This window comes from Zosterops lateralis, assembly GCF_965231275.1.
Source record: "Zosterops lateralis genome assembly, chromosome: 2".
In the NCBI taxonomy this organism is placed as follows: Eukaryota; Metazoa; Chordata; class Aves; order Passeriformes; family Zosteropidae; genus Zosterops; species Zosterops lateralis.
The window spans coordinates 27,610,777-27,633,196 of NC_139763.1; the positions used below are offsets into that span (position 1 = coordinate 27,610,777).

Consider the following 22,420-nt stretch of genomic DNA (forward strand, 5'->3'; position numbering starts at 1 on the left):
GTCTTCCTCTGCTACAAACTCAACCCACCAAGTGACCTCAGAGCACCCCTGAAGCCAATTAACAGTATGAGAGGCTGCTCTTGCCAATTTTTTGCTTCCACATCCCCTCCTAGCTTCTCTGCCACATCCTTACCCTTGCCACCTTGCTGCCTCTTCCTGGCCCATACCCCTCTCTTTCTCTGGGCCTACACACCTCTTCTCCACAGGTAAGTTGTTAATTTCTCAAGATTTTGAAGAAATCCCAAATGTGGCAAAAGAAGAACCAGAGATTCTGACTCCTGTTCAGGCATCTCTTACCCATAACGGGTTTTTATTTATGTGGGAATGACTACAGGGTTTGCAGAGGAGTCTTCCCTATTTTCTTTGCAAACCTCAGAGCCACTTACACTGCTTGTTCACCTTGTTATCTAATAGAGATAGAAACCTCAGTCAAGCTGCCTTAATACTTATTTTATTTAAAGAATCAGAAACACAGTCATCGTAGTTCATTTGTACTCATATCTGCCAACACTTCCTAAACCACGTTAACATTCATGTATAACAAAAACATTTTCTGAGCTGTGCAAAGTTCAAAGGAGTCGTTCAATTACTTGAACCCATTTCTAGAAGAACAAACATGGCATTTTACAAACTGAGGCCACCAGAAGGAATCTTTTCTTTTCCCCGCCCCATTGCAGGAGATGGAGATGCCCTCTCCTCCCTCTTTTCCTGGCATGACAGGTAAAAACTAGACCACAGTATGAGTCAAACCTCTCTCAGTCCAGAACTTTCTGAATGACACTGGGTCATGTTTTTGTATCACTGGGCTGTATTAAGTTCACCTTAATACTTGTGCTCCTGGCATGGAAGTGATTTGTCCAAGAAGATTACTCAGTAATCCAAAATGTGATAAGCAATAAAGAGGGCCCAGAAACAGCTGCTATCAAAATAGAACACCTCTTCCCCCCTCCCCCCCAATTTTTTCCTAGAAGAAGGTATGACTGGAAGGGTTGTCAATCATTCAAAAAACCATCCTCCTCCTTACAAAATACATTTTTAAAGCACTGATTTAATGATATGACATCTGCATGTTTTCCTTGATCCTCTCACACACCAACTTTTGTCCTCTTAGAGTTAAGCACAAAACGGTGGAAATCTGGAACCATTGTAAGATCTGGCTAAACAGAATAGGCAGCATGCAAGCTGTCATCCTGTTTTGTTTTTCTGACTGTAGTAAATACACCACTGAACAGAATTTTAAGTGCATTTTAACCACTGTAAGTTGTCGGAAAAAAACTTATCTCTGACAGATCTCACCTAGAATTTTTATTGGAATCAATAACACACATTTTGGCATTGCTGACTGAGGTGCAGTGACACTAGTTCTGCCCTGGACCAAATAAGTGGAACAGATATGGCTCTAATCTCAAGCGAGTCTTTCCAGAAGACATTTCTTCAGTCTCTTATTGGTTATAAAAAGGCAATTTCCTCTTAACAGTAACTAAATTTTTAGTGACTGACTCATTACAATCTGGAATATCAACAAATGTGGCAACATCAAGTATAAAAAGAAACACCCTGAAAGTGATGCCTCCCGGTTTGAAGGTGCTATACTTGGCCATGAACTGTGTTTCTGGAATTGGTTTGTTAACATGTGACAGCAAGAAGAACTTATTTTACAGAGAACAAAGTCACAGAGCTGAACTTAAACAGGAATGCTCACTTACATGGGTTTTGATATGTACTAGTACACATGGCTTAAATGAAAACAAAACTTACACCTTCGCATATGAAATACTGGTAACGCAGTGATGATGTTCACCCACCGGGCCTCTTTGTTTTAATAAGATCATCTCCAGGTTACAGTGCCTCTGACATGCTTTTAAACACCCACCACATGTGGGCTTTGGCAAACAGCCAGCTGCTGTCAGAGGCAAGGTATAGATACAGCTATGAAAGGCCTTTCAACACAATTCACTCCTCAAGAGCTGATGTCTTTTTAAATACTCTCAACAATTGCATTATGACTTTTTTTTCTCATTCTTTTTCATACAAATTACTGGCTAAACTCACCTTACGTTTATTGCACCTTTAAGTCCCTGGTAGATGGAAGCTTATATTGCCTGATACAGTTTGTATTGTAGCTTGACGACATTAAGAAATCCAACAGTCTCCAGAACTGTACATTTCTACAGTAAGAAATCACATTTCCATAACACTAATTACTGCTGTCGCAGATCAGCTCTCGTCTCCGTCATACAAAGACAGAGGAAAACTCCACGGTCCCTGTGTGTGCTAGAACCTGCAGTGTTCTTCTTATTGCCATGAAAAAGTCAATTAAAATGACTCCTCCGGGAATTACTTCCAATTCTGGAGTCATTATCACTCTCCAGACAGAACGCTGTGCTTCAGCATGGGTCTTCAGCCACTCTAAATATGTAGGAGAGAGCAAGCATGTGTGTGTTGCACAGGCAGCTCCCCCAGGTATATTTATTGATGACCAGCCTTTTCTCTTTTCCTCTATGATGCAAGAACAAGCAGTCTGATCTCGATCTTCAGGTACGTTTCTAATTTCATATGTTGAATGCAAATCTTGTTGCAGCCTCTCTGTTTAACCAAATCTTTAACAATTAAAAAAAATAGCACCAGATGTATGAAAAAGAGGAAATGTCTGATCTAGTAGGAATATATATAAAGTAGAGCAATTCTTACAGTAAAAAGGTACGTCGTACAAAAAAGCAATGGAAAGTGATACCGAAGGACAAAAATCCATGCTGCATATAATACGGGCAGAAGACAGGCAAAAGGGATTCTGCTCAAATAACCACGGTGTGATGGTGGAGCTGTACTTCCTCCAGGACCTCTCTGGCAGCAGTGCCAGGACACGGGGTGGTGCAGCACTCTGAGTACTTAACACCGACATGCACCGACAAACCTGCGCAGCATATCTTTGAGGTATATAGAAAGCATGACATTAACTTTTTTGACTCCTCATTCTTACTTGCACAATGGTCCACTGATCTTTAGCTGGGGTTTTCTCCACCCTCCCCTCTTCTTCCCTTGGTAAAAACAAAATCCCAGTTTAAAAGCTTCCTAGCACACCTTCTTGAACTCTCAAATCCATCTTGCATAGGCCAGTAATAAGAACACTGCAGCTCTGACAAATAAGTTACAGCAATATAACAGCTTTCCTCTTAATTTTTTTTTAAAGATATCTTCTCTATAATTTACACCAAAGGTCAACAGCCAGAGTTTAGGTTACTACAGTCCAGACGGGCATCCTTTCAGTCCGTGATTCCAGGTGGAAGGCACTACTTCAACATACCATTGTATGCACCGCACATGGTCTCGGGAGCACAGCGGGGCACCGTGTCTCCAGAGCTGCAGACTGAAGGGCCTGGGGGAAGTCTTTGGAAATAAAAATGGCAGTGGTTATCAGTCCAGTTTCTCTTTGCTGTCTCTCCTTGTGCTATGCAGTTTCCCCTGAAAGCTCCTCAGCTGAGAGAGCGGCGATTGGTCCTCAGAAGCTCTCGACAAAGCTCCCGGGGAAGAGGCCCGTCCTGCCATTCCTCTGCAAAGTCCCTTTGTACCAGCCGTCCTCACGCTTCTTGTGCACAAACACAATGTCACCTTCCTTCAGTTCGATCTCTGCCTCGCTCTGCGGGGGGTATGGGACCACAACGCGGTACCTTTGGAGAAAAAAATGTGCAAAGACTTGGTTAATCTGCGCTTGATGGGAGCATCTGGGCACCAGTACAAGGATCTTGGGGAAAAAACCCAAAAACTTTTGGAAATATCAGTAGGTTACATTTTCACAAGCTAGTTGTATGCAATGCAGCTACATTTTCTACTAAAGCTGAGTAAGATGGACATTTCTGGCCAGCTTGGCTGGACAATTGACCAGGACATACTCTGGAGGCGGTCCATGAAAGCAAGAACATGTTGTCAAATGGATGGACCACTCATGGTGTCCCTGCCTCCAGCTGTGTGCTGAGCCTGTGCCAGGACTTGGCTGTTTTATCCTAGTGCTGCATCTCTGCTGTAACACATCTTATTCAGCTCTGCGTTTGCTCCATCCAAAAATCATAGCATCATAGAATGACCGAACAGTTTGGGCTGGAAGGGACTTTAAAGGTCATCTAGTTCAACCCCTCTGTCAGAGGCAGGGACATTTTCAACTCAGGCAGGTTGCTCAGACCCCTTGTGTCAACTGCATAAACCAGCTTGGTGTCATCTGTGAACTTCCTGAGGGTGCCCTCAATCCCACCATCTATGTTATTGATGAAGACATTGAACAGAACTGGTCCCAGTGTGGACCCCTGAGGGACACCACTTGTCACCGGTGTTCATTAGGACATTGAGCCATTGATCACTACCCTGTGGATGTGACCGTCCAACCAATTCCTGATCCACCAAACAGTGCACCCATGAAATCTGTCCTTCTCCAATTTAGAGAGAGATGTGGGGGACCATGTCAAAGACCATACGGAAGTCCACATAGATAATATGCTCTCTTCTCTTGTCCACTGATAATAAAAAATGGGGTGTGCAATGCTCCCACTGCCTGTGACACCAGCAGATGCTAGCTAATGCAGTTCACATTTTTCTTCTTATAATGTTTCTTTGAGAACGTACTCTGGGTCCCTCAAAGCTGGAAGGCAAGCTAAAATGGGGAGCTATCCAATGACTTTCAAAGCACTCTCCAAACCAACAGGGAGTCCCAGTCCTGAACCATTCACACGGCTCTCTGGGAACTTAGTTTTCAAGTGTCACTTCATTTCAATGAAGTAATGATGTGTCTGAGCCTGATACAGCTATTCTGCACTCAGAGTTTATCAGCAGGCGTCCTTCTGAGAGCACAGACCGGGCCATTTTATATCAGTGCACTTGTGTGCAGAGCAGGGAATATATTACTACTGAACAGTTGTTTTTTTCCTTCAGTACTTCTGCAGTCATCTGGCATTTGGTTAACAGTCAATAACTGTCTTGCTAATTGCAAAGTAATGAATATAGTAAGATTGTTAAAAGTTGCCAATTGATTACCTAAAGTCCATCTCCTGAGAATTAATATATTCACAACTGCTGCCTAGCCACCAATGCCTGAGTCCTGTTTGTAACGAGATGAGTAGTTATTTAAGATAATATCCTGTCCCTGGGTCTTTAACATGCCCTGGAGGCTGTGGACCACGCTCCAAAGCCATCCCCAGTGAGACAGTACCAAAGCAAGGGGCTCTCCAGTCACCCACTTTCTTTGCAGACTTTGCTCAGGTGCCTAGTGACTTCAATTCTGAAACTAGGCACTCCACTTTGGCATGACACTGACAAAATCAGTTTTGACTCTATGTCTGGACATCTCCACAGCCAAACAACTCATTACTTGGAAAAGCATTAAACTCCATTTGGAGCAGGGGTTCTATTCTAATACCTGACTATGGGTTTTTTATCTTGACAGAGCAACACAGTCATGGAAAATACATGTGTTCAAGTGTCATCAAAAATTTACCAATCCTCTCTGTACCTTGGTTAATAAATCTAGTTGTCACTTCCTTCCTCTGTGGAAAAGCGAATAACAGGGGTTGAAACGTGTGCAGGAAAATGGTCTATCAAGCTATCATCTGTGGAACTGCTACACTTAGAATATGAAGCTTTGCCAATTACACTCATTATGCAAATGAATGCACACATTATTTCAAATACTCTGCTGCAGTGTTGATTAATTAAATTATCAGAGTGGAACAATTTCAGTGAAGATGATGCCAAGTTTCAGATCTCACTACTCTTATGCACAATCACAGCACATCGGAGCTCTGCATCAGGAACTCAAGAGGCCTTGAGAAAGAAAAAAGGTTGGACCTCAACATTAGTTGAGTGCTGTGGAGGTACTCACAGACCATTCTGGCAAGTCAGGAAACAGAAACTCAGAAAAAGGTGGTGTCTTGGGCAGGCTCACTCTGAAGACCCAGCTGGGACTGCCAGCACCTCATGTTATACCAAAAGCACAGAGACATCCTTTTAAAGCAAAGCTACGTCCTCAGACTGATGAGCTGCTACTCCCTAAATGGTTCACATGAGGAGGCAGGTGACCACATTCAACAGGAATGTGCCCACTGTCATAAAAGGGGTTCTACACAGCATCTTCTAAGCAATTTAGAGAAATAAATCTCAGTCACTGCATTACAAAATGAGGCAGTCTTTCCCATTCGGGAAACCCTAAATGCTATGGTTTAAATTTAATTAACTACAGCGCCTCACAAGATAGTACAGAAGAGGTTTTTGATAGAATAACAAAATACTAGCTAGATACGAAAGACCTCGCAAATCAGTTAAGTACTCCTCTGTGAGAGATGGAAAAAGCCGCGATGCCTTTTCCCATGAGAGGTTTGCAGCGGAGCCCGGGAGAGGCAGCCCGGTGGGGGCTGCAGGGGCAGCATCCCGGCACTGCGCTGGCACAGGGAGCTGTGCCGCCCCTCCAGACCTCCAGGTGGCACCTCAGCCTTGCTTATCCTCTGGAAAAGAATTGCAAGGACAGCTATTAGCCATATTTTTTTGGCAGAAAAGGTCTCTTCTCCCAGACATCCTCCCTCACTCCCAAAAAGGCAGTCCGGGATACTTCTATTTATATCCTCCTCTTTTATTTCCCCTTTTTTCTTCTTTTCGAGAAGATGTTATAAAATTGTAGGTTTTCCTATACCAAACTGTTGCTTGGCATTTTAGATGGATCTCAGTCTTCCCAATTTTGTCTGTGTCACATTCCACCTCTAAATTACCAACTTTCAAAAATGCTAATTACCTGGGCAACAATGATGATGACAAGTGGGTCAACCACCTCTGACCACTATTAGCAATATTTGGTATTTTCTGTTGTAAATTGTGTGAAACTGTCTTATATAGTTATAATTCTGCCAAATGTTAATCATTTTGGCCCAAATTCTCCACAGCAGTTGGCTGTATCAGGCTGAGGGTCCAACACAGAGCCCAATGCCCTCATCATTCCTAAAAATAACATGAGGGGTTTTGCAGCACCAGCAGGACCCATATGAGCACTTCCACAAACTGCTCTCAGGTCATATATTTGGGAGCAAAGATCTGCCCTGTGGTCCCACTGGTCTGTCAGGGATGGTGTTCCTTCAGAAAATCATGCACTCTCAGCCAGGGTAAAAACATTCAAATCACCCCAAAATGGCACATGTTTAAGCTTGTATGAGCACTGAAAGTAAAATCTCTGTTGATTCATGCCCCAAGCTCTGGGGACCTCAGAGGCTGCATTTCTCTTCCTTAGCAGTGGGCCTTGCTTGTATTTTTCTCTTAGACTTGATGCTGGACATCCCCACTGCTGGTTGCTGTGGCATCCTTGGATTGGGCACTTCATCCCCGAAGGATACTGTTCCAGTTTGGGCAGTGGCTTGGGAAGGGTCCTTGGTGCATAAGAGATAACACATGAGGAGAGGCTGCAAGTAGTATCAGCAAGGACTGGGGATGGGTTTTGCCTGGGCAGGGAAACCCCAGGGAACTGGAGAGTGGGGTAAAGTAAGGGATGAGGTGGAGAAAGAGGGAGGCTGATGGGAGAAAACCTGGGAGTAGAGGAAGAAACATGACTGTGATGAAAACTGGAAGCCCTGATAAAAGGTGTGGGTATGGCTGCTGAGTGGGTAAGCTCTGCTGAGCTGAGTCTGGGAGAGCAAAAAGCCTTGGTGGGAGGGAGCCTGGGGCAGGAACATGGCATCCCAAGAAGTAGGAGACTGCATCAGTGGAGGCTGGCACTGGGGTTGAGGGTGTGATGGGCACCCTGGCAGTAATTATCTCACTGAGCTAGGAATAAGTCCATCCTCTGCTGTCAGCAGAGACCCTGCAAACCCCCTGTCCCCTGTCTTCATAGCACTTGTTTTCACAGCCAAAAGAAACACCTCTCTCACCCAGCCCTCCCTTTGCTACTCCTACTGAAATCTGGAAGGTGCAAATAAGAGTCCTAACCTCAAACAGATGTCACATGATGGAAGTTCTGGTTTTGTTTTTTTAAAGAAGCAAAATGATTAAAAATATCATGTGTATAGATACATAAAGACCTCTTCAACCTTAAAAGAACACAAATATTTCACACCCATGCATATGAGATGAAGAAAAAGGCAAATAAAATTCTCCATGACTTCACTTCTCCTGCCTTGCAATATAATCTTTCATTATATGATTGCATACTATTTTTCCCGTAGGATGTCTGCTTCATTTAGTGCACAAGATGCTGCCCTGGATGTGAGTCAAGGCTCTGACATGGGACCCACCCCACCTTTAGCAGAGGGTGGAATATCTCTAGCAAGTGACCATGATGAAATACACTGAGTAGTGCAGATGTGGGGAAAGTGGCTTCTCTGACTCCTTCAGCTGTAAAGCCTCGTGCCACACTTTCCACAGAGAGACACTCATCTCATGCACACCGGCTGTGTAGGAGTCCTGTCTGGTCTAAATGACTCATACAGGCCCTCTGTCAGTGTGCAGGCAGGCACTGAGCAATATTGATCAGAACTGATCAGTAATTAATGAACTCAGCCATCGACACTCTAAAAAAACCCCAAAATACTCACTGAGTAAATATGTGTATCCAGGACACTGATAGAACAAGACCAACTTAAGAATATGCGCAATGACACAAATTGGGTTGCCAGGGCTAACCTCCAATCTGACCCCACTTAGAATGCTTGAATTTTGATGCCTGATGTTTCTCAAAGTATCATGCTCTATGGACAGGTTGCATGAGTCCAGTCCTGTGATGCCAACAGGTCTCTTATGCATTAGGGATATACAGTTAGTTTTGGAGGCAATGGATAATTGGTGCCAATGGAGGATCTAGCCCAGTTAATCATTGCTCTTGTTTACCAGTGGAACTGTTTTTCATCCTTTCACTGGCTAATTTCAGGGACCTGCACACTACAAGCCAAAACCTGCTTCTCCATAGTATGGTGACTGAATCAGCAGCCTTAGAAGAACAAGTCTCAGTTGGGTCTTTTACCTTTCTGCTGGAAATATCTCAGGATTCAATTTCTGAGATGGTTGATGGTTGGTTCCCAGACCTAAGGCAGGTATCCCTACTCAGAGAAGCACTTAACCATGTGAATACTTGTCACTGTTCAGTCAGAAATTACTCCTTGGGTCATTTTTCTAGTATCACTTTCCAGGAATGAAAAGAACCCTTCTTCTGCTTTCCTTTTTGGCAAAGAAGACATATGAGCACAGCAAAATTGAAGTCAATGGGTGTTAAGCACATGCTTGAATGCTTCCTTGAAATGGGAGCTCAATTTCTAATGTGGCAGTGATTTGTAGAAAGATACATGGAAACATGGAGGGATCTATTTTAAAGGTCAAACTTACGGCTCCCATCTTATTCTGCAGCACTGTTGTGGCTGTAACTTGGTTGAAGGCTGCACGAAAACCATAGAAACGCAGCACAGATATGCCAGTCGTGACAATAAGTCTTGCCACAGCTGCTTTATCACAATATAACACAGCAGAGTTAGTGCCAGTTACTATAAAAGAGTCAACAACGCGTGACATGTTTTACTCAGGTTCGCCTCTGGGAACAGTGCCAGGCAGAGAGGGGAACATGACTCACGCACACACACATGCACACTCAACTCTCCTGTTTTGCTTAATGTACAGTCACATTTTCTCGAAGGGGGTGGCAAGGGAAGTATTTTGTTTTGGTGCTGGCAGGCACACAGCACACCCCTCCTGTGAGTCGACAGTGTTGGTGGGATGTGGGCAAGGCTCTGGCTCAGTGCCTGCCTCAGCACAGTGCATCCCTGCACTGGTCCTGTTTCTCGCACCAGCAGAAACTGGATGGAGCAGTAGGTGGAAAAGAGTGTGTGTGGCACATACAGTCTGGTGGGGTATTCACCTGGCAGTCAATCATTGCCACATGAAGTGACAAGGACACCACCTGGGAAATTTCTCTGCTCTGCTGCTTATATTACCAGATGCTTTATAGCAGAGAGTATCTGAAGGAATGTGGTCTTATAAACTGGTAATGGAAACTACATCCAGAAGGCAGAAATGGGCTCTGACTACCCAACAAACTAGACAAATATGAAGGCTAAATGATAGGAGAGGTAGGAGCAATTTTCTTCCTTATCCAGTAATCCATAGCCAGGCTTTGGAATACAAAGAAGATAACTGTTTTCCTCTCTATGTACAAAAAAAAAAAAAGGGACTGAGAGTATAAAAATTAACAGCACCTTTAAGAGGGTGAAGCTTGCTTCACCTTTCTGTCTACCTGGCTCCAACTCCCAGAAAGGTCTGCCCTGTCAGGCAGCAGAATAGGCAATTCATCCCTTAAATAGTGATTGCAGCAAGCAATCAGAGCCCTTTAATGCACCTCTTGGTGCACTAGGTTTGATCAGTAACCTGAATGTGGCGAGTGCTGGAGCTGCAAGCCAACCTCCATAGGAAAAGTAGTGGTGCTCTGCTGCCTGCATGAGCCTCATTTTGAATGCCGTAAATATTAAGGAATGTGCTACTTCTTCCAACCTTTCAGTGCTCTGTTTCTGTGTGCACAGATGGGCGTTGGGAGACAGAAAGCCAAGTACAGCTAAGTGTACTGAAATGCTTTGCAGCTTTTTAAAATTTCTTCCAGCATCTGAATCTGTTTATCTAACCTTTTTTTTTCCTTCTCCTCCCTTTTCTTTCTCAGAGAATTGCTCCTACTGTGCGGATGAAATGCACCAAAATGCAAACAAGCAAAATATGGAGCTGAGTGACGTTGAATGCAAGTCGCTCCATTGCCAGATGTGAAAAGAACAAGTGGTTTGAAAACCATAATTTGTTTTTTTAAAAAAATATAACTTGGTACTTCTGAGAAATTTGATGATTTAATGAGCACAGATGGATGTGGGATGAATTTCTAGCAGACAAGTGTTTAATGTATCTGCTCAGATTATTCCAGGACTAAGCATTATCCTTCCTAGTGCATGAAGGTAATTAATATTTCCCATTATGGACATGAAAAAACCCATATGATCAGTTAAGGAATGCAGATACACCAATGATATGGAAGTTAATTCATAAATCAATTAAAGAATCTTGCCTGCTGTGTATAATTATGGTTACTTCAATTATAGCTTATTTTCAGATTTAAGACTCAGGAATCAAAATACATAAAATCAGAATAAGTTCCTTATCACCATATATTGCAGCTGGAAGTATTTACTCAGTTTTAGCACTCTAAATCTATTTGCTCCTGATTCCAGCACAGCTAAGAGAATGTAGGTAACCTTTGTCTCTCTGGTTCTATTTTGCTGCTTAAAATAGCCATCAGTTAAATGTTTCCCTACCTGGACCACCCTTAGGTGGACTGAGAAATCTGTAGGGTATGGGACTAGCCCTGGCATATTAAATAATGTGTTTGGAGTTCTCTATAGTAAAGCTTTGAGAGCAGCATATTAATAATCCAGCTCTGGAGACATCAGGGGCTGTACTCCCCAGCTTCTCTTCATGGTTACATTTAACTAAAGGTGCAGCAGCCCACTGATTTAGTTACACTCGTGCTAAATCTGGTTTATATTGATTTAACTTTTCTTATAGCATTAATCTGAACTGATGTAGACCAAATTAAGTGTGCCTAAATAGGGATTGGTTTTTCACTCCTTTTACTAAATTACTTTTTCATGGATTTTAAGGGCAAGAGACTCCTGAGATAGTCTGCTCTCACTGCCTTCATTACAATGCTGAAGGACTTGCCTGTATTTATTTCTGCTTCAAGTCTAACAGCTGCACCTGAACAAAAGCATCTCTTTCAGAAAAAATGCCAAATGTAGTGTAAAAATATTCCCATGTCTGTCCTGAGTGCAGTCTCTTACAGACTGTTACCATGCCATCCCTACACTCTTCACCGAGTGACAGAGCTCCGTGTCTCTCACTGCAAGTATAGTTTTAAATCTTCCATTTTTCTTATGATGCTTCTCTGAGTCCACTTCACTTTGCATCACATTTGCCTCTTTTGAAATGTACTGTTACTCTGTGTGTTCACCTGACCAGGAGCTGAATTAGCTCTGTACCAACAGATCTGCCCTATCCATCACCCACCTCTCACTTCAGTCCTCATTCTGCAACAGCACAGGTTTTATGCCAACAGCTCCAGTTCAGGACCTCACTCTTGTTAGGCTGTACTACATACATTAATAATCATTTTCTAGTGATTTCGAATGTAGAGTTAGATTTGAAGTCAGTGAATCAATTTTCAATCCACTTAGTATCTGCTGGGTTGGTTGTGTACAGTTTACTCAGCAAAAGGTTTTATGGTAACAAAGCAGATGCCTTTGAAAAGTTTAGGTATGCTATGGTGTCATTGTCACCCTCTTAACCAAATTCCAACCTGCATTCAGTAAAACATTGTATAAATGTCCCTTATTATGCATCATCTGCTTCATGATCTCAACAGGATTCAGGGTCAGGTGCCTTGCCCAGTCCATTCCCTTCAGCCTCTTTCATATATCCAGACAAAACTAGTTTCTTTCCAACTTCTGTGTTTTTAATGTTATTTCAAAATTGTTTTAAATACCAATTCGAGAATGTTCCCTTAACAGCTTTTTGAAAATTCTTCAATGCTTTTGTAAAAAACATGTTTTCCTCAGCACCTTCTGAGTGGAAAGCATTTCAACAGCACTGTGGCTGTATATTATCTATGCCCTTCCCAGTCCTCAAGCTGCAGTCTTGTAGAAAACATTTACCTGAAGCCAGTGTGACTCTGCACATGGAGACCTGTCTCTTTTCTGCAACTCCCTAGCTCTTTTCTGGTCAGTTATCCCTCTCTCCACCTGCTTTTGTATTTTGGTATTCCTATTCTTCTTTTATCAGGTTGTGAAGTCAGATACTCCAAGGTACCAAGGTGGAGAGCAGGCTGCTGAAATGAACTGCAGAATCACTGGTACATCCCTCTCTAGAAATGAGCTACATTTTTGGTAACAGGTCACTGAAGATGGCCTTATCTGTAAGAATTCTAAGCAAGAAGAATTTCCAACAGAAAATTGCAGAACAGGACATGTCCAGATGGGTCATAGCGTATCAAGTCCTTAAGTTAAAATACTGGAATCCCATTTAAAATGTGGCACTTGCCACAGCATTTACACCATTTGGGCTGAGAAAGCAGTGCTGTCCTGCACATTTAGATCAGGGCTGTGGAGTGTCATGGACAGGTGCTCTTAAACATTTCTTTAAACCTGCACAGTGTACCAAATGCTTTTCAATGGGCAGATGCATGTATACCCTGTCTTCCTAAAAGACAGCTGAGCCACATACAGTCAATCCACAGAATACCAAAACTGCAACAACCCTTGAACAAATTAAACTTTCATCCCTCCTCCAATTGCTCCCTGTGGATGCAGGCAACCTCAGGAAAAACACAACTTACCTTTCCCGGGGCAAAGGCTTGGGCTCTGGCCGAATAGCTGCCATGGAAGAGAGGGGTGGCCTGGCAGGCGAAGGGATGGAAAAATTCAAATCCAAGGAGCCTGTTTTCCTGTGCAGAGGCTCCAGCCCCATGGCTCCTTGCATTTCACTCTCAATAGGGCATGAGCCGGCTCTGCCGTGACTGGAGAGGGAGGAGAGCTCAGGCCCCACCGCCCCTTGCAGAACCCCTTCAATGGCTGTCTGCGGGTCGTGTGTGGGGGACACAGACGGTGGGGACCGTGACTTCTTTTTTGTTGATGCTCCTGCTAGAAGTTTCAACAGCCCACTCTTCTTCTCCTTCTGCAAAGGAACCAAACAAAACACAGCAGTGAGCAGACATACCAACTCCCTTTGCTTTCATTTTGGAAAACCTCAATGTGTGAGGCAGAAAACCTCTCAAAACTGCCACAGGGTGGATCTAGGCAGAACTTGATCCTATGGAAATCCCTCCCCATTGAATAGGGCTTCAACTAATTCAGTAGAATAAGGACCAAACATACTGCAAAGATTATCCCCATTTTCAAATCTATCTAGGCAGGGATCATGTGCCTTTTGAAAGGAAGAGTGCAGCTACACTGGTATAGCAAAGATACAAACTTCCCAAGCAGAGAAGACAGCAAGCAGAGTGCTGCCCTCTATCTTCAAGAAAAAGCCTGTCCCTCAACAGAGATACATCCCACAAGTAAGAAGTCAGGACCCATGGCTAAAAACCTCTGCTGGGAAGCAGAATGGGCTGAAGAGGGATTTCAGATCCTAGCCCACTGCAAGAGAAGCATTCATCATTACTGCCTCTTTTATTAACTGATGCAGATTTACAGTAGGGAGAATGGAGGCACAAGAATCTGGTTTAACAGCTCTTTCCAGAACATGCTCCCCTTCACATCCTGCATCACACAGCCATTCGTGTCCCCCTCCCAGAAGTGGGTCACTTTCCATCATGTGTTAAGGTAAAGGTATCCCCATGATGTTTGAAGACAGACAACAAAATTCACAATTGTCAATTGCAATGGCAGTGCATGGGAGGTTTCAAAGTTCTACAAGGGTGTCTGACAGAGAGAAATGAAAAGATGATAACAGCACCCTTTCAATTACGAGGAAAAAATGTTTAGCTTGTGTTCCTGAGGAAACACATCTGACCTTTTGAATTTTATAACAGTGTGAGAAATCCTGCTGCACATTTACCTCAATACACACAAATACCAAATATTATGTCTTTTATCTTGAATTTTTTTTGGCTAGAAGTTTGTATGTAGAAACTGGCCATCCTCTGGCACATGCTCCATGCTAGGTTAGAGTTGCAACCAGCAATGCTGTGCAGTAAGCTTTTCCATTTAAAAAAAAAATGATACTAGAAGTTTTGCAAAGGTCTATTAGATTTCTTCCTCTTTTGTCAGAAGTGCAAGCCATTACCCGAACTATCTTCAGAGGCTACGGGATGTGAAGTTTAGCTGTATCTGATAATTTGTTCAATAATAGGATCCCAGGGGATAAAATCAAACCCAGAAATTGCAAGACTTATGGAACAGAAACTCTCTCTATATATTCAAGTAGGAACACTTGCTGGAAATAAAAGCCAGTAATTTATTTATTCTCTGTAGACAAAATGTCCCATGCAAGGTTTAAAATTATGCTCTTTTATGTTCTGACTGCTGAAGTAATTTCTCAAAGCAGCTTTAAAGAATAGAAAGGCTACAATAAAATAAATATAAGCTTTTAGAAGATGCTTGGATTTACTACAGTAAATGTACTTGGAGTATCTGGTATCTCTGCTTCCAAAATTCTTGTTTGCAGTCTTTAACTGTCATGGACTGGTAAGAAAATAGAAATACCTTAGATGTCAAGACTCAGAAGAGATAAAATGAAGCACAGTTGTTGTCACAGAGCCAAGGTCCACTGATTTTTGAAGAACAGAGTCTGAACTGTGCATCCAGATCCTGGTGTCCTGCACACCACTGGTTATGTTTTAAAAGAGTGTTTTGCACTTACAGGATGGAAAGGATCCATCCTCTCAAGATGTTCACCCAGGCAGAATCCATGGAAGGTAAGGGAGGCTGGCCATATGGCAGCACCAGGTCAAAAAAAATTAAATCAATTCTCCTGGAAACAACAGAAAAGCAGACAAAATGCCCTTGATAACTATCTTCTTTCCCTGATGTGAAGGGACTATATGGAAAGAGTGCCTTCCGGATTTCACCTGAAACACCAGATAAAATGCTTCAGTTTTTCTCTCACTGGCTAATTAAGAAATATTGTTGCTGACATCATTATGTAAAATTTTAAAGCTCTTCATTGTAGAACTCTTCTTTCCCTGTGGCACACTGAAACAATAGCTCTAATGATCCCAGCATCCTGTGTCAATATGCATTTGAAGGTGTCCAAAGGTCAGTGACAGAATACAATAGCCATTGTGGGACTCCGGAGAAACCATTCTTGTGCAGCAGTGAGCACTTTGAGCCTCTCTAATTGGCAGTCTTGCAAATGCAAAGTAACTATGTGAACTAAAGCCTTGTATAACGAACAATTAATATTCCTGTGTGGTAGCAACTTTTCTAATTTTTGCTTCTAATTTAAATACCTTGGCAAATTTTCATTAGAAAAACCTTGTACAACCTAGACCATTTAAGGCACAGAAGCAAAAATATTTGGAATGAAGGAGGTGCTCACACCCATCTACATATTAAAAAGTAGATGAGTCTGACAGTCATTCAGTTTTGTTTACAAGAACAGCTTCCACTCTACAGGGTTAGTCCTGGTATAAATTTCTACTCTTAAGCTACTATCCCTTAGAACACAGAAAGCTATAATGAACTTGCTGATCTATCCTTTGTTCTACTTTAATAAAAGGAAAAACAAAGAATTGATTTTTAGGCCCCGCTAAAAATTTACTGGTTTTACTGAGCATTTTACTAAACTTTTGAAAATAAGGTCTGTGGTCTCAGAAGAGAGAAGATGACTCCGTTAAATTGCTAAGCCTAGTCCAAACCTGAGCAGTACCATCCTTCAAGTTGTGGTCTTGGGCAAGATATTTAGAGTTGACCTGATACCAACCACTTTGTGTGCATGGAGATTAGACAGTATGTCCAGTTCTTTCTCCCTTTGAGTCTGGCTCTCAGACTTCTGGTATCACATGGCCAGATCCTCTGCTGACGCTGCTCAGAGCATTTCAAGCAAAAGAAGGACTGTCAGGAACTGATAATTTACTGCCATGTCTCTCATAAGAAACAGATTGGGTTTGAACCTTCTGTGATCAGCAGTTCAACCTAAACCACTACAAGCCTCCCTCTATCTATAAAATGGAACTAAGTTGAAACTCCTTGTTGTGCTGTGGGAATTCCTTAAGGATTCTAGCGTTACAAAGCTCTACATTTCTTTGGGAGTGACCAGCTCTTTTCCATGCTTTAATATTAAAAAAAAAAAGGGAAATGGGATGTTAGTATGCAGTCCCATTAGTGATTTATTGCAAATGTCCAAGTATTATGAATTCATTTAATATTTAGTGTAATAGCAGCCATCCTTCACAAGAAATTAATATTTATATGTCTATTCAAGACAGTCCTTCAGCAGTTTCACTGTAAATCAATGAAGCATTAATGGGCATAAATGCTGTAGAGAAATCTACACCGACTGGTTACAGACTCTTGCTTTTGAAAAGAGATAAGAAGTTTACAGGGGACATATCTGATGACTTTCAGAAATGTTTTTGAATTAAAAAAAGATAGTTTACTTTTTTCCCATTCACAGATGGTTGTTTTATTATTTTCTAGGAAATCTGTAATCTACTGAAACAGCTGTGTAATTATTGAGTTTTCTTTGTCTAGTAGCTACATTTCCAATTGACTGCAAACTGTGTTTGACATCCCTACCCCCTGAATCTGCCAAGGTCAGACCTTCACATCTGTGTTGATGGATAGATTCACAGTGTGGACAGCACTTCTCCAATCTCCTGGTTACTGCCCACATGTTTATATGAATTTAAATCATCACCTTTGTGTTGCCCAGGTTTTATTCCAGGACATTCAGAGTCAAAACTTCCAAACCATTAATTTCAAAAGGATTCAAAGGAAAGCAAAAGAACAAAATTAGCCCTTACAAATAAAGGCCAGGCTGTTTCTAGTTAAGAAAAAAACCCACTCTGTGAACACAGACAGTATAGACAACTCAGAATTTTTTTCTCTGGCACAGCTGACAGTGGAGGCTCTGTTCCTATGGTGTAGCATGAAGGAATCTCAGAGGAAATCAGTCTCTAGCAGCACAAGGATGGGATGGGCAGCACTCCTGTGACCCTGCAGCACACCCTTAGGGAAGCCAGCACTTGGACAGGTGTTCCTCTCAATATGCCACGGTGAGAATGTTTGGAAAAGTGAATACTGTCTGAGCTTAAGGACTCACGAAGGATTAGATCAAAATTAAAGTCTGAGATACGTAAATGTTGAAATATTTTGCTTCACAGTAATTTGGGAAGATTTTTCCCCTCATTAATAACTCACTTGAAGATAATAACTAGCTCTTCTTTCAGCTTCAGAGATAAGATGAGCACAGAATGCAGCTACTTCATTGATGACTGAGTGATAACAGAGTCCCCTGTCTGCAAAGCAATAATCATGCCATAATCTAAATACCAATTACCTGTACTGGTTATATTAATACAGTTATATTTTTTAAACCACCCAAATACACAGAACATTCTGGTTTAGTTTCCTTCCTCTGCAGCTCCTAATACTTAATTTTCTACCTATCCAGGTTCATTAAACAAATGAGGAAACCTTACTGCAGCTGATAGAAAAGCTGTCTCCAGTCACTGAAATGAGGTAATTTCTCATGCAACACCAGTTACATCAATAGATAAGAGAGCCAGAGGGAAAAGAAGGTTTCATTTAAAAACAAAGAAAAAAGAAACAAAACTGCTTAAACATTGCCCTGAGCCCTATGAGGGCTCAAATGCCCTCACAAATCAGGAACTCATCTATCAGTCAGTACCCCCAAAACACCACTTTTTATTGCTTGTTTAACTTGGTCAGTGCCTGTTTGAGTAAATGTAAGTTAGTGGCTGGAGAACAGTGCATTTTTATTCTGACTCTAACATGGCTTCTGGTGACTGATGCTTGCATTGAAACAGTAGGTCATATTTTGCATTATGTGTCTGAGGAAAAAAGCTACCTGGGTTTTTAAAATCTGTGAAATTATTTCACTTGAGATTCTGATAATCATTCAAAAAGCCCTGCCAAAACCCCCCAAACCAATATCATCTCAAAGGGAAGCTTTAGGTCTGGAATATCTTTGGATATGTATTTATCATGTGCAATTTGCCACTATTTCTCATGAGACATTGATGACATAGAGAACAAGACAACAGCAATTACTTACTATACAATTTCTTCTGATTTCAGGGGAAGACTAATCTGGTGTCATATATTGTATGGAAATACTTGCCAAAGATTTAGTTTTTAATGGAGACAGCTGCTCCTGGCCACAAGTCTGTTATTATAATCTCAGTATACATGTTATATGCCAAGAAACAAAAAGGATTTTAGGATCATAGTATCTTTAGCTTTTAAATTACAGTGACAGTAACATGAATACAGATGTGCACAAAATACTATATTTATTTATTATTAATTTGAAGATAGATACTATTAAAAACATGGGAAAATAAGTAAAATGTATTGCTAGACCTGACTGGGAATTTTAAATGTTTTGAAAACAAAACTGAGAATAAGAAATTAGTGTTCTGGTCCAAATACAGCAAAGCACATAGGCACTTCATCATGTGCTTTTGTTGAACTGAGGCAGATGCAAGGCTCTAGAGACTACAAAAAGAGATAAAGAGGGAATCTAAAAATATATTTCAATATTCAATTTATATGGAATATTAGATCTTTCAAACATTGGAGCAAAGTCAAAGGCTAGCTCAAAGAAAAAAAAAAAGAAAAATCCAAAACCAAAAACAAACAGAAGAGGAAGCAGAGAGTCTCAGCTATTGCTAAGCTTCCTGCAGGCTGCCGAGTTCAGAAGAGGTAGAAGGTAAAAGAGACCCTAACACAGTTAATGGTGAATGAGGGAGAGATGACCTGCTCCACTGATACTGCAGCAGTTTTAGTGCTACTTTTTCACAGGAACAGCTGAAACCTGGCACAGGGAGTTGAAAACTACTGCTGCAATGAAGTAACTCAAAATTGCATACAGATAAACTGAAATGCAAGAAAAGCACCGAGATCTCCCCTCTCTGCTCCAGTCTCCTGCCCACCACACTGCCTACATAGAGAAGTATACAGTATATACTTTCGGCATGCCTGGAAAGCAGAAAACTGACAGGAAATACTCACCTACAAAATCCCTTCCTGTGGAGACAGTACTTGGGAAATGGATTGCTTTTTTCCCACAGTAGAGGAATTAGGGGGAACCTAAATGAGATTATCAGGCAAATAGCTGAAACTAAAAAATAGGAAGCACTTTTTCACACAACACATAATTAAATGGAGACTTCATGGAGACTTCATGCACATTGTACTGTGGAAGCCAAAAGTATGAAGAGGTTCAAAGGGGATTAGACAAATTAATGGAGAACAGACCTAGCAAGGGCTATTAAAACAGTGGTATGAATCCAAACTCTGCTTCAGTAAATCCCAACAGGTATATGAAACAGTATTTAGAGCATACACAGAGTAACTCCATCTCACTATAAAGAGACCGTAAAAACAGTAACATTCTCAGAATTATTGCTATGGTAAAAAATTTAGGTATTTTGGCAAAAGCTTAGGAAACAGGACAAAGCCAGGAATGACCCCTTCCCTGTGCCCTCTCAGCTTTGGGAAATCAGCTGTTCAGAGACTTCCTCAGCTGCAAGGGTCTGAGAGAGGGCAAAAGGCAGCCATCAGGATGCAGTGTCAGCCAAGGAAGAGACACAAAGGGTTGGGAACTGCAACTCCAGAGTACTTTCACAGCCCTGCAACTGCTATTTGGATTCCTCAGCTCCACTTCTGTTGTGCAAACCACAGATCAGGGGTTGCTGCACTCACACTGTACCACAGAGCCAGAAAAGTACTGGTGACAGGGCTGAGAAGGTCCTATTCCTTCTTGGATACCAGTTTGCTTCCTAACCTGACATTGCACTGTCTTTTTACATGCCAAGGGCTTCCTTGCAGCTACCATGAGTGTCTCCTACACTATGATACACTGTGTCCTGAGGACATACCCTAATCTGAAGCCTAGAAATGTTATATCTTTGTTTTAATACAAATCAAGGCAACGGTGGTAGACTAACTGTACTTTCTAGAGAATTGAAGCAAAACAGCTGAATAGGCCATGAACGTTCTTGTGAAACTTTAGGTTCATTTATTCAAACTAGAGGATAATCTATCACAGCTTGACTGACAGCACAGGATTCTGAAGTGAGAAAAAGATGTACAAATCAATTAAATGCTAGATAAACTATTTAAAATTAAAGTTTCTATATAAGATGATTTAGACTGACTGGTTACCTTGCTGCTCCTTATCTCTCATAAGGAAGTGAAAATGATTTATTGGTCCTGGGAAGCATTGGGAACAACACTCACATTTTGCAGAAAGCCAGAGCAACCTCACTCACTGAACACCTGAATGAAAGAGAATCAATGACAGAAGTCACAATGAGCTTTGACATACTTTAGTCTTACACATAGTTGGCTCTGGCTCTATCCATTCATGAGGGATAGATTTTGTTTCAGAAGCAAAGAGTTAAAATTGCTTGGCCTTCCTTTGTAATCTTGTCAAGTGACAGGCAAGTGACACTTGTACTTTTATGGAAACCAGATACCTGAGGGTAAACGGTTTGGATTAGTGGAGGCCATCTTGTGCTTTATCCCTGATGTATTTATTCCCGCTTGGTTGATCTTGTTCCAGCAGCTGTGCCACCTCAGGCTGTAATTTCATCACTTCCAACAAGCTACACTGTATTGGCCTGGCCTGCACTCAGAGGGAAGAATGCTTGTGGAAAAATCAGGTATCACAGGAGGTATATTCTCCTCTCAAAATCCATTCCGCACTGGAAGAAAAAAAGGTCTGTGAGTGGACAGTGTAAAATTGCCAGAATTTGTGTGTATACTCATTATGGTGAAATAATTCCTTCCAAGGATTAATCCTAAACAGCTCCTAAAAGATACGTTTAGCTGAAGACAGAGGAGTCAGCTGAGACTGACAGAATACATCACACTTGCATGGATCCTAGAGCTGATCAAGGCAGAAGCTCCTCTTGCCTGTATTTCTGAAAATTATCTGGGTTTTGCACTGCTGCTGGGGCAGCCTGGACTGAGTGAGGGACAGGAATGAGATGGGCCATGATGGTCCTCACATGGTCTGACATTTTAGAAGCAGGTCCCTGACACCATCAAAGCCACAATCATGAAAATTTTGATCTCTGAAGGGTGACCTCCAGTTTTGGCAGCTATCACAGTATCAAATCTAAACATTCCCCAAAAAATTCTGTTTTATTTATTGCATTAAAAACATCAGGCCTTGTCCCTGCTCCTTCCTACCATCATAACAGTGTATCTCAAACAAAGCAAGTGATATTACTAACACGCTCAAGCTGATGGCTTCTTTTCTGGGTGTAAGAGAAGCTCAGCCTCTGAGCACACATGGATGTGCAAGGAATCACAGGTGCTATTTTTCCATGGGCATCACAGGCCCTGCTGAGATGTCTCTCGCAAAGGGACAGAACTGTTGTCCTGCACACTGATGAGTTATCAATTACTGAAGTGCATAAGCTTTGCAGACAAAGCAGTTGAGGTTTCTGTAGACTCCCCTGTCAGCTGGGCTACAGGCATTTTCACTCCTACTATATTTCCAAGCAGCCCTGTAAATTACTCCTAGGACACACTAAGATGGCTGAAGTAGTTTTCTCTCATGAGGATCAATTTATCAAGTATACTCTAAAAAAAAAAAATGGAGAAAGAAACCCAGAATAATTTTAAAGTATTGCAAAGAAAGTGGCTGTCAGTGTCAGAGGAATGAGCGGGCAGGTAAATGACAATTT

General features: G+C 41.8%; 1 protein-coding gene across 1 annotated transcript in view; it reads right to left on the reverse strand.

The window, feature by feature from the left end:
• Positions 1–444: 444 nt before the first annotated feature.
• SH3RF3 (SH3 domain containing ring finger 3) overlaps positions 445–22,420 on the reverse strand; it is a 244,886-nt gene continuing 222,910 nt past the window's right edge. The window contains exons 9-10 of the mRNA XM_083855859.1: positions 13,373–13,710; positions 445–3,668 (exon numbers count right to left, since the gene is read on the reverse strand). Coding sequence (XP_083711985.1) covers positions 3,500–3,668; positions 13,373–13,710 — 507 coding nt within the window. The 3' untranslated portion in view covers positions 445–3,499. The remainder of the gene's footprint in view (positions 3,669–13,372; positions 13,711–22,420) is intronic.